A 13,468-nucleotide genomic window follows, 5' to 3' on the forward strand; every position below is an offset into this window, starting at 1 on the left:
AAAAACAAAAGTGGATCAGAGGCACTCTGATGTGAGAGCCAGCATTGTAGTGTCATAGGGTTTGATGTGTGTGTGTTTAGTGATTCGTATGATCAATATGATCAAATTAGATCCAGTTTTCATCTGAATTAAGGTTAAAAACAGCAGTGCAGAGAGGCAACTCAGTGGACTCTAAATGTCAAAGGAAGTGATCTTACACATCTCTCAGTTTTCAGAATGGTTAACTAACATTGAAAGTTACAAGATTTAAAAAAAACCTCCTAAAAACAACTCCTTCACAGGTTTATTTTTCTTCAGCACTTCAAACATAAACTTGCTGTCTTTCCCCATAAATAAGACCACACATACAATTCACACAAAAGCCTGTGAAATAAGAACTTCACAGCTGCTGAAGCTGCTTCTCCACTTTGTCTTCTCCACTGGTTAGGTCTCAGACTTTAAATTATTACTAGATGACAATATCCTGTCTTCAGGGTTAAAGGTCAGGGGCACTTGTTCACACCTGTAGCTCTCAAGAACAAATGGGCCTCAGTGCCCAACACTAACTCAGCATATTTCTGTCAGAGGATACGGCCAAACTGAGAAAGCCTGCTGTCTGAGAATAGAAGCTTATTAGAAAGCTGCCTGTGTGGTTGGTTCAGCCCTTCACAGCCTGTAGTCTAGCTGGTTAAGTAGATCTTAAGTTGGCATGTTGACATATTTCAAATGTAATGACCTGACCTTTCTGCACCATCATAAGGACCATTAAATTCATTCAAAGAGATGACTTTGATGTATTATCCAAGGACATGTTCACTTTACACATCTGGAAAATATGAAAACCAACACACCAGTGTTATTGTTGTTATTATGTACGTAGCATGCCAGCTCTTACCATGGCATGCCTTGCCATCTGGCCCCAGTCGACTGCCTTCAGGACACTTGCAGTAGTAGCTGCCGATGGTGTTGCAACAGTACCCCTCACAGCTGCCTTCATCCACTTCACATTCGTTAACATCTGAAAGAAAAGGATTAAAAGGACAGACTTACTAACACCATGCTGAGTTTACAAAAAAAGAAAGGTTTCCTTTCAGCTAACTGTTCTCGCTCTTTGAGGAGTCCCTTCATGTGTTGTTTAGTTCTTTCTCTTTTCAGCAGAAAGAAAATCAAGACAAGTTTCACAACGTTCACTTTTACTCATCACTTTGTGCAGCATGACCTCTCGACACAATCTCTGTGACAGATATGCTTTGATGTCAGGGAGCTCCCAGAAGTAAAAAAACAGAACTGTCGTTGGAAAGTCTGTTGCCAATCTTTAAGAATCAATGAGTTCCTGGAGGCTAATAAAAGAAACAGCCGAAGCTATAACTTCCATCTTCCCACATGTTGCGAGGTTAAGACTTTTCTCCAGTCCCCAGAATCTTCTACCTTTTCGCTTCATCGCATCGACTAAGTCTCATGTTGACTCGCTCTGTAAAGCATGAAAACGATTTTCATGGACTTGCTATTGACGTCCCACGTTCTTACTTGTCTCTGAGGGTGAAATGGTTTCCAGGTTTGTTCCTTTTTTAGCTCTTGTACTCAAAAGCAAAAACCCTCAGGTGCCTTGTTCCTGTGCTGTAAAATGATGCCTAGCTGTGCATCACCGCCAAAGAGTGTCAACAAAAAAACCTCAGACTGATGCTAATTGTAGAGCAAAACAGAATATACTTATTTAATTGTGCAGTGTGAAATTCAATCTATCAAAACACATGGTTTATGGTTTATGGTTTATTCTATCTTTTCACACATTGTGTTTAAAATCATAATGATGATTTTGTCAACTTTACCAACATCGTTCTGGGCCAACTATGATAAAAATGCATGCACCCCTTATATTGTTTCATACTTCTGCTATAAGTAGAAATGGTGTGTGTATTAGCGAGGAGTAAGAGGAATCCCTGATGCCTGCAGATGGGTGTCAATGAGTACTTTATTATAAATAATTTCCATTATAAAGTATTATCTTGAGTGGAAAGCAAGAGCAAATGCAAAAATGTTCCTGTACACAGTATTTCATCTAATGTCAAAGGATCTTTGCACAAACTTTTGCCTGATCAAACTGCTGCTATTGCTTCACGGCAACAACATAGCCAAACCTTTCACAGATGATACAGTGTTGTATGTTTGGTTGAGAAAAAGGAAACGGCAATGCATGGACTTTGCGTTTGCATGATAACCCCCTGTCAACGAGGAAGACTAAGGAGAGCGAGAGAGGAAAAGAAAAGTGATTGAGCTGCGTCCCCCATCTGTTAAAAGACTTAATGAGACCCCTTAGCTGTGTGTCGAGCAATAGTTTGTTTATCTTTGAAGAACAGGAAATTTCAGAAGCACGACTTGAGGAGACAATTTGGAAAGAAAAGGACAGGAGTCAGCCGGAGTTACAGCTTAACAGTAACACAATGTTTGCCAGCTGGCCTATATAGATGAAGAGCACATGAGAAGTCCAGGTCTGCAGATGGTTCCTGAAATTCACTCACAGTTGCCTATGGCTTTTCTTTAACAAACAGGGATCATAACCAAGCTTGTAACTTAGGTTTTTAATATTTGTTTAGGATTTGTGGGCATAATAGTAGCAGTATAATGTCCCATTCCCTCAATCCCCTGACGTTTAAGCATTTATGCAAGGGTTAATCTAAAACACATACAGTTAAATAGACTACTAATAAGCAAAAGCCAACGCAGATGTGCTCGAAAGAAAACAGCTTCAACAGTTTCAACATAAACGAGTAGACTCAGAGGAGCATAGCCGGTATTCTCCTGTCGGTCTATTCAGGGCATTGTCAGTTATTCTTACACTGTATTTGATCTGTCTCACAAGACATGAAGACACCGGTGTAGCGTGGATAACTCGGCCAGTATTTTAAATAGACACGGGTATATGATAAACAGCCCCTACTGCTCAGATAGAATGGCCCTGTCTCCATATGTGTGCACATGAATAATCATGCACAAAAAAATACATGAACATAAAATGGCTCACAACCGTAGCAGTCCATTCGGGCAAAATTGTGTCCAGCTGAACATGTGACATGCATTATCGATACAGTAGCTGAAACAAACCATAAAGGAAGAACAGCAGCTGAGCTAAACAAGCTCACAGAACAAATGGTTCTCTTCTACAGTAGTTTGTAAAGGGTAATAGTAGTTTGTTTCCTGATCTACAATTCTTGTAAAAAAAACAAACAGTTTGCAGCAGGTAAAGCGTCAGCACTGTTGGCAAGAAGAAAAGAAACAAAGTACCACCATTAACACTGCAATATATACGTAGATGTTTTCTTATGTGGAATTGTTGGTAATGTGGCCCTCAAGGGCAATATGTAGAATTCCGCAGGACCTCAGAAACTAAGGATGGGTCGCCATGTTCCTTTTTTCAGGCCACACCCACGCTTAGTTTCTAAGGGCAGGCAGTGTTATCTGGGTCACTTGGAGTTGCAGACTTTTTCTTTCAGGAATTTCTACAGATGATCTATTGGGCAGATTCTTTACAGATTTAGGCCGAGCTGTCCAATCTTAATTGTCTTCCTAGGTTGTTATATGGCCTTGTTAAGATTATATGCATGCACTTTTTGTAATGTGCATTTTCTTTAAATGCCAGGTTGACATTGCTCACTGCAGTTGGGTACATTGCCCCGCCTTGGCCTTTGCAAGCCTTTACTTACATAGTAGTCCAGCGTTCAGCACATTTTCCTTGGGGGATGTAAGTAACTGTCCGTCTAAACCTGAAAAATGTGCGTGCACACGCACACGCACACACACACACACACACGTAGCTGCACACGGAGAAACAACCCTGCTCTGCAATCTTCATTAACTCATAGGGAAGTGTCATGGCCCCGTAACCTCGCTGCTCTGCCCCCGGACACATCCCCGCTTTGATCCAGCACCTCCTTACCGCCCTAATGAGCCTCCCATCTCAGCTCAGGGTCATTTGCTATCATCATCATCAAGATGCCGAGCAGAGAGAGAAACCAAATGTCAACAAACATTGATTCAAGCCCTGTCACGGCATTGAAGACGGTTCTGGGTAACATGATGTTGACAAGGCAGAAAGTCACATGTTGCTTAATTAAAGAGTGTAAAGTTAGCGATGCCTAGCATGTGGTGACCAAACTGCACTGGCATTCCATCATCATTCCAAAAAAGAATCCTTTAAAAAAAATAAACACTTTCTCTATCTGCACATAATTCCTACAAACAAAATGATATTCCCTTGGCAAAAAGAGCCCTACCTTGCAAATTGGATTTCATTTTTCTCTAACAACTGAAAAAGATGATGGAAAAGGGATAAACCCAAATAAGAACAGCAAAACATCTCTTCAGACTAACATGTCAAAGACTCTGTGTTAAACCTTCCCCTCATGCATACATCACCTCTCACTGTGAACCATGGCCTTGAGTGGTTTATATCTTTATGAATCCAGTATATCTCAACACACATGTGCATGTAAACAGCACTTTGCTGTCTCTCAGAACCTAAAGACAATCCCATAAACTGAGACCCACGCAAAGTTGAGGGGCTGTGTTCATGGAAACCATCCTATTTGACTTTGAACCTGAACAGTCTTACTCTTCCCCCATGAGTGTATTAAGATAACCATTTCTGCCTCGGATCAGCTGTTGCGCATTGGGATGCATTACACAGGCCGCCCACCCACATGCACATAAGCATGCATGCAATCATTTCTATGTCTCCAAAAACCGGCACAATATCACTCGGGGGGCCTTATATCCTCCAAGACAAAATCTCTAAAAATTATAACATTATCAAAACAAGTCAGGCTTTTTTCTTTGATTGCTACGATTTTTTGGGGAAATATTCCCTCCATGATTCTCTTTCTGTCGAACATACATGGTCAAGGACAACAGATCATGATATCATGGAAACCCGACAGAAAAAAAACATATTACAATGAAGTATTATTTTAGCATAGAAGCAACAAATCATTTATTTGAAAAATGTTATAAAGCACTGTGACCCTCCCCCTGGATCCAAGTCCCCTGATACCCAAACACCTGCTGCCTTTTCCTCGATATTCACCAGTCCCGACCTCCTCGTGTGGCCTCTGAGCCTCTTACCTACAAATTTGAATGATCAATCTTCGTCTCGCTGATGGACTGCCAGGATAGATGACACACAACACTTGCCTCAGCACAGTCATTCTTCTATACATTCTGGAAACACATCTGTATACCGTTGAGCCATCTTATGAAAATCATTTCTTGCATTCAGCTTCGTAATCCTATCATATCTTTCAAATTCATAGTTCAGAAACAAATGGAAAATGTTGGTCTCCTGATAGTGGTGGAATGGTGGTGAAAATGGTTTCCCATCAAGTTACAGACATCTGCTTGAATGTTCTTGTGTTCTCCACAGACAAACATCGGCCACCGAGTCCCGATCCCTGCTTATCTCGTTAGGTGTTATTGACATTACTTATCCTCTACAGTACAGTACCTCCCCTGTCCAATTTCTCCAAGGACCAACGTGCTTCCTGACACTTAAAAAAACGTACTATTTGAAGTACTTTGACCTAAAATGAATCAACAAAACTTCAACCATGTGTCCATTCCCTCCCTGATGTTAAAAACATGAGGCAAAGAAAGTCCAGATCAATAACTGAATTAGCAGGCCTCAGCTGCATGGCATGTATCTCAACGCTGTTCAGTAAATGTGGAGGGCTTGGATCGCAGACCTCAGTGGTCGGAAGTCATACTCAAATCTGAAGTGATTTACAGTTTCTTCCTCACTAGATGGAAATTCAGTCTCTGGCAGGAATGATTTGTATTTCCTACATTTTTTAAGTCTCTATTCCCACATTTATATTGTAACAAATGGTCACAGAAAAGGAATGCAGCTTACCAAACAGCGTGTCTATGTTTAAGAAGAAGGTCTGCAATGCTCATCTCTGAAAATCTACGCCTCAACAAATTGATTTTCAAAGCTTTTTTATTCAACGCAAAATGACACATTAGTAAAAGTAGATGAGATATTTGACACTGCACCATCCACTCTTCAAATAAACCAAAGGGGGTACATATGATAATGTAGCAGGAAACATGCATTTTTGCAGCAGAGCCAGCTAATAAGACTGTAAAATCTGTGTGGTTTGGCTGTAATATTTTAAAGCAGAGTTGTTCCACCTGAGATTTGATAGGCTCACTCCCATCTGTCATTTCCTTTACGCAATCAGTTATATTTCTGGCTTGTGATGCATTCATTATTTTAATCTGCCAGATGAAAATGCCGGGCAACAGAACAGATTTTTTTATTATGATTATTTATTATTCATTGGCTCTGTACAACTAGAACTAGAACTATTACATTGCTGCAGCTGCATTGGTGTGATGTATGCATTTACTGTTTTTTTGTCTTTGCAATTGTCTTGGGGAGCACTAAGTGGCACGCAAAAGGTTGTATGTGTCTAAATATTTAATCAACCAGTGCTCTCAGTTCAGCGTACCTCTCATGTCTCATGTCACTGAATGTGGGTCATTTGGGGATGGCAGTGTTGGTTTGCCAGTCAGTCCACCACTTTTCGGATTCCACATTAAAGTGTCTCAATAAAAACTGGATGGTTTACCATAGCTGTGCTTTCATGGTAAGCCATCCAGTTTTTATTGAGAAATTTCCCAGAGGAAATATCCTAATGACTTTGGCAATCCCATGACTTTTCCTCTAACACCACCACAGAGGTGGATGGATCTTGGGAGGTTTGGGGTAAAATGTTAGGGTAGTAAAATGTAGTAATTTGGTACAAACATTTATCATGAATACTGTCAACACTTTGGTGCTTTAGTGCCACCATGAGGTTGACATCACAATTTGCCCAGTGTTTTGGGTTTATGATTTATTTATTATAGAAAATTCATAACTTTCACTTCTTGACATTTGGATACATTAACCGCGCTACTTTTACTCATTCATTTTTGTATGCGTTCATGATCTAACTTCAACAATGTTTATATCTATACTCAACTCACAACTCATATTTAAACTTTTTTTAGCAGAGGAAAGAAAGGTCCATCAAAGGTTGTGGAAAAAAACACAAGATCATGTGAACTAGACCAAAGGTCAAAGGTTGTTCATAGACAGCAGAGGAGCTTTAAGGAGCCTGTCACAGAGAGGAAAGTGAGCTTCAACAATCAGCTCAGTAGTAAATAAAGACGAGACAAAGGTGGGATTGTGTTCAAGATGTTGCATTGAATGACATGGACAGCTAGCTTGAGAAAGGGATACAATCAATCAAGGCCTTCAACACTGAGGAAGAATACCAGTTGTCACTGGGTTCTCATTCAAGCACAGAATAATGGAGTAAAGAAACATAGAGCTGGTGTTTGAGTCAATTTTTTTGATCAAGATGGGAAATTGCTTTGTGAAAACGGCATGTATTTCATCACTCTTTTCTCACCGCAGTATCTATGTCTGTCGTGTACATGTTGGACCACATGGACGCATGCTTGCAGCTCCTCACCCCAGCAGCTCATATGTTTTCCATTTGTTCCTTCAACACAGAAGTCATGCCCTAATATAATGGGGATTTTCAGAGACTGTATAGTTTACGCTTGAATCAGATGGGACAGTGTTAGCGGTACACAGTTTTACGACTTGCCGAGTACGTATTTCTTATCTTGTGTCTTTATATAGCGTTCATACAATCTAATTTGTTTCCGAAAACAAATGAGTTGAATGTTGAGAGCTGGGTGCTGTTCTGTTTTTGTAAGCAGACATTTTAAACCAGTGGATCCATGTTGCACACTTAGCCCGTCACCTGAAGTACAAGCGTCACTTGACATGATAACTTAATTATGGAGATTTTCAATCATCGATCCTACACAGAACTGCAGTGATCACCACACCATGGTATATTCTTTAGTATGGAAATTGTATAACAATACAATGAACTGCAAACTTAATGAACTGATAAATAACGGTGAACAACATGACTTCCTGTAGACACGAGAGGTTTGCACACTGTGGTATTCAAATTAGTCTGCACTGTTATTAATCACATTCTTAAGTTTTGAGAACCCGTTTCGTCGCCATTAGAGTGTATCCTACCAGATTTAAGTTATTAATGATCAAATGTGTTCTGAAAGAGCACCGACACCTGCCCTCTGTCTCCATGAAAGCATCTGTCAACTTCTACATCTGGAAAAGCCATCCTGTTCGGTTCACCGGTCGATAGGATAGAAAATGTGTTTCACAGAAAGGATGAAACGTGGCTGAAGATTTAAATACCTTATGTTCAGCAGGTAATGGGACTTCTTGGCATTTCACAGCAACCAAAGGCTGATTTTAGTTTTGTGCTTAGAAAGATTGTTCTGTAAAAAAAAAAAAGATTTCAATCTTGGACTCGACTTAAACCATGACTTTAACCATGAATCAACATTTAAATCAATTCTGAGAAACATCCTGTAACACATGCTCAGTTACACAGCTTCAATGCTATTTGCCAGTGTCATAAATTTGACCATTAACCAGTTCCCCTGATGCATACTGAAGGTGCCTGCTAAAGCAATAATTCACCCCAAAATGAAAGCCTTCTACAAAACAAAAAAGAGGAAATGCATTATATTCCAAAAAGAGCAAACACTGACAAAAAAGAAACTCCAAAAAGCTCATGTTGAAAAGTAATCATATTCACTCCCTTTTTCTGTGTCCAATCAGCTACACTATGGGTCCATGGTTGTACTGACATGATGAAAGTCAAAAGAAGTTTCGATTTTCTTGATCTATCTTGTTCAAATGTCATTATCAGTGCATTTTAGTGAGGAAGATCGATCCCTACCAGTGACCTCCCTTGTTTCCTAAACACTACACGGGCAAAGACAAATGAAAGTAAGATCCTTTAATCTGAGCTTCCTCCACTGCTGCTGTAGGAATCTCACAGCGAGCTTTGGGAGCACATGGTCAATCACACAGACCATTAGCTCTAACCTGCTCAGCATTAACCTGGTAAACAATGGCGCCTTGATGCATTTGGAGAGATGAGGGTGTGCTTGTTTAGGGTATGAGAACTTCGCTGACATATGGCAGCCATTAGGGCTTTAATGAGCTTCTTCCTCTGATAGCTGTTCTAAGCATGTAGCACTTGCATTGCCCAGTCTGTCCTCCTGTCAGCCATGCAAACTCCAAGCCTGTGTCTTGGCAGATGATTCCTACATCCACACAGTTAATGGCAGACTTGAGGAATGAAATCAGGAAGGTGAGGTACACGGGGCTTAAAGAACGCAGCAAATGACAAGTGAATCCTGCCATCTTGGTCGCATGTTGTTGTTTTTCAGACAGACCTATGTTTATCTCAAGGAAGAGTCCCACGAAATGTTACTGTTCAACTGCTTTGTTGTCCACTAATATATGACACATCCTGTATCCTGGACATCCTCAGCCTGACTGTGTGGTGGATACACTGTTGATCACAAAACGATAGAGTTCAGCTTCTTGTTCATAATGAAAAGAACAATGATACTTAAAGTGGAACAGCTGTGGCTGACATTGCATGTGGAAAAATGTCCTCCTTTCTTCTTGGTTGGAACAATAAGCCACCTGGCCTTCCAGAGGAAAAGTTTGTGCTGAAAAATCTGTCTACCTTTCAGCATAGCAAATGGTCCTCAAAACAATCCTCGGTGGACCTTAAAATACTCTTTATTTTTCCATGTCCGTTTTCTAACAAACACTCAAATATAGGCTCGAGTGGTTCAGTCCCCATTACTGGTAGATTTGATATATTCTGCCAGAAGCTGCAGCAGCTTTTCAACAGCTGATTATTACCATAAACGATTGCCTTGAGTAATTTCTTCACAATGTATTTGCTCATGTACAGTTCTGGATGTCCAAAGAAAATGTCTGAGGAAAAAAGTGCTGATTATTCTATGATTAAGTTCATATTACACCAGTCCAGCCAACTTTAAAGGGATCTGTTCCTCTCTGACGGCTTACAGTGTTCATATAGTTTTCAGTGAACCTTTTCAGTAACCTCTAATAAACAGAACAGGAGAGCTGCTGGCCAAAGCAAAGACCTGTCAGAGGTCATCATGAGGTCTGTGCTGCAGTTCATGATGCAAATAAAGATCATCATGACATGCACACATCAAAAGCTTCAGTGCATCTTAGCAACTACATTTTAGTTAAAGAAATCTTTGAAAAGAGACCAAAACTAACAATAAGGCCTGCCATCATATATGGTCCCCATCATAATTTAATTCAAAACACAATCTGCTGCACACTTTTGACAAAATGTTTAACATTTATTCTCTTAACTGCTGTTAGATTAGTGTCCAGCGTCTAGGATTAAACAGTGTTAAGACCAAGAGAGTTTGGTGCATACATGTTATTGCAAACAAGATTATATCCTCACCTCATTTGCTGACAATGATTTAGCCAGGAACAATAACAATCCCATAAATGTGCCCTTTTGTCTAACAGCCAGAGAAATAGTGAGGAAAATAGATGTTGAATTGGCTCATCTTACTCACGAATCAAAAAATGCTTATAATAGACCTGGACCTTTGCAGTGGAACTAACTGAATGGAAAGACTGGAAGAGGGGATAAACTCTATGCATGGTATGTTCGTTAACTTACGGTGGAAGGATCATTCCAGACCTGTAAAAGACATCATTGTTCCCTGAAGTTGTGAGAACAACCACAGGAGTTACAGAGACATCATCTTTCCTATCCTGTTTTTTATACCTTATTTGGCAGCAAAATGGATCTCTAGATGTATTCATTTTGTGTGCTGTAAAAAATAATTCTTGACTGCGTCTTTGAGTTTAATTACTTCCAGAAAGGAAGAAAAATGAAAGAAAATATGGTTTCTTTCCATTTTTGAATTCTTTCACAGGCTCAGTGCAGGAGCAACCACAGCAGTGAAATGAATACAGGGCAGATTTTCCCTCTCTCCAATAGAGTCACATGCAGGGATGTATGATGTTACTGCAGGTGTGTGAAAGCAGCGGAATAGATGGGATCAAACACTGGCTGAGAATTCATATAGGAGGACATTACTAGATGGTTTTTTTTCCATAGTTTTACCAAAGTGCAAATATGTTTGAGCCATACCCAACCCAAATGTGATTACTTTTAAACTAGAAACAAAAGCGTACAACTGGAAAATGCTGTTCATCAAGTATTTTACCCCCCCAGCTTCAAAACGAGGGAGATGTTGTAGTGTAACAGAGCTGTTTGCAATGTTTAGAGCATGTTATTCTTCACAGGAACACAAACATAACACAAAGGAACATGAGCAGGAATCCCCCGAGGATTTAAAATGTAGAGCTGTGAGTCAGCATCTTTTTCCCCATGTGTTTTAATCACCTCCTTCTCGCCACCTCTAACCGCTAGCAAGGAGCCCCTCACTCTCCATGTGGCCACCCCTGAGTCCTTTCCACATCTTACTATGAACTGTGATACGGTCACAGATGGCTGCTGTTGTATTAAAAGCATTACATGTTGAGTTTAATGCAGGCAACTTTCAAGAAGGACATACGTTCAATAATTGATCCAAAAGAAGCAAACATATTCTCCCCAAAGATTCCAGACCTGCCCTACTGCAAATGCGAGGAGCAACCAATGAATGCTACTCTCTGCAACTCTATCACATTGGCACACAAATAAGCACAACTTCCTACACGTATATGTGTGCAGAGGTTTACATATATGGACATACATAAAGACAGGTGTGTTTCATCTAATCGGGAAGGAAACCAAGCGTGCATGGGAGACAGCCCACGGTCCTGGGGATTAAACGCTCGAGTTCATATGAAGAAAGACGATTTCCATGTGAGAAAATGTGATTTATATTTCACCTGTAAAGCTTTCTCCAGAGTGAACACTTGGTGATAACACTGTCCATAGAATTTGGATTGCTAAAGATAATTTCTAAAACACTAAATTCTGTTTTAACGTTGGATGTGTGTGTGTGTGTGTGTGTGTGTGTGTGTGTGTGCATGTGTGTGTGTGTGCATGTTCAAAAGAGAAAGGTAAAGTCTTGTTGTTCCACATATTTCCCCAAAAGTCAAAATAGTATTAGAATTATGTAGTACTTCTAGTATCTAATACTTCTACTTTCCCCCAATATCTGCCTACGTTCTTAGTCGTCTCTCATTATGTAGCTAAAACCTCCAGTACAACAGGATCCAGTCTTAGGAAATGTCCACAATCATTGTACTATAAAGTACTCTGAAAACAGCCAGGCTTTTTTTTTTAGTGAGCACCAGATGGTTTCTGTCTTCACACTGTTATGTGCCTGCGCTCTCTTAATTTCATGCAGACCTATTGATCCATTTAACCAAAGCAAAGACTAATCCAAGTCTTAATAGAGTGAGACAGAGTGGCATTCACAAGCAGGAGTAAATTAAACGATTACAGAGCAGGCTCCAGTGTCTCGGCACATGCTTGGACTGTTTATTACCTTGCAGTGTCAACACCATGGCCTTGGTGTCAGCGGCTCACATCCATTTCCATAGTGGGTGCCTTCTGTCTCATATCAGAGATTGGAAGCAGGTGGACGGTCGGCCCCCACAACACACAATGGGCTCTACCACCACAATTTGGCAGCGATACCAAAGAGAGCAACGTTCAAGAAGCCAATCGACAGTGAGTGCTGAAAAGAAGGGAGGGCGAGCAGTGCACAGATTGCCGCTTGAAATATTACCAGAACCAGACTTTTCTTCAACACATCTCTCGGTGTACACTCTCCTTCTACTGAAGTCAAGCTGGAGTAAATTGCGCTGAGAGGGTGAGGTTGGTATTTTGAATCTGCAGCAACCCCCTGTCATCCTTCATCCTTATTTATGATTTGTCTGGCATCTGAAGCCCCATAAGTGTTGATAGTGACAGTGAGTGATCATCTGCCACACAGTGATCCGAAACAACATTATGTTCTCAGTAACAAACGCATTTCATGTCCTTAATTGCAGTTTAGGCCAAGCATCATGTCACATCCGCCTCAGAAAGAAACACATTCCTTGTAGTAAATGAGTTTTTGGCCACATGGTGGCATCGGACATCAGCTGTTAGTCAAACATTGATATGTTATCAATCACCTTTTAAGTTAATATGCTGGGTAGTCTACAGCAGGTTGTAGAGCTTTTATTTGCCTGCTGAGAATAGAAACCAGGGTTGATGGGAGCTTTGGGAATGAACGAAGCCAGTGAGCTGAAAGACGCAACGATGAGTCCACTGCAAATTCTCTGCGGAATTGTCACTATGAGCAGCATCCTTCACATTCCGAAAATCCACCAGGCAAAGCAGACGACAGACAGAGAGACAGACAGAGATGCTCTTGCACGCTCAACAGGCTTTGCATGCAGAAGGAAAGGATAAGCAAATGCAGGAAACACCATAATACATCTGATGAAGCCTTGAGAATCATCTTCATGATCAAACATCAAGTCCAGTTTTCTTTAGGACAAATATAGAGGTCAACATTCCTGCCTCTCTACTGG

At 40.5% G+C, this 13,468-nt stretch overlaps 1 protein-coding gene across 3 annotated transcripts in view; it reads right to left on the bottom strand.

Annotated features, from left to right (window-relative positions):
* egfem1 (EGF-like and EMI domain containing 1) overlaps nucleotides 1-13,468 on the bottom strand; it is a gene marked incomplete at its 5' end in the record, with an annotated part of 51,439 nt that overhangs the window by 33,721 nt on the left and 4,250 nt on the right. For all 3 annotated transcript variants that reach the window (XM_079272202.1, XM_079272201.1, XM_079272200.1), the window contains one exon: nucleotides 875-997. In XM_079272202.1, the coding sequence (XP_079128328.1) occupies nucleotides 875-997 (123 nt within the window). The remainder of the gene's footprint in view (nucleotides 1-874; nucleotides 998-13,468) is intronic.

The sequence above is a fragment of the Melanostigma gelatinosum genome, assembly GCF_949748355.1.
Source record: "Melanostigma gelatinosum genome assembly, chromosome: 7".
Classification (NCBI taxonomy): Eukaryota; Metazoa; Chordata; class Actinopteri; order Perciformes; family Zoarcidae; genus Melanostigma; species Melanostigma gelatinosum.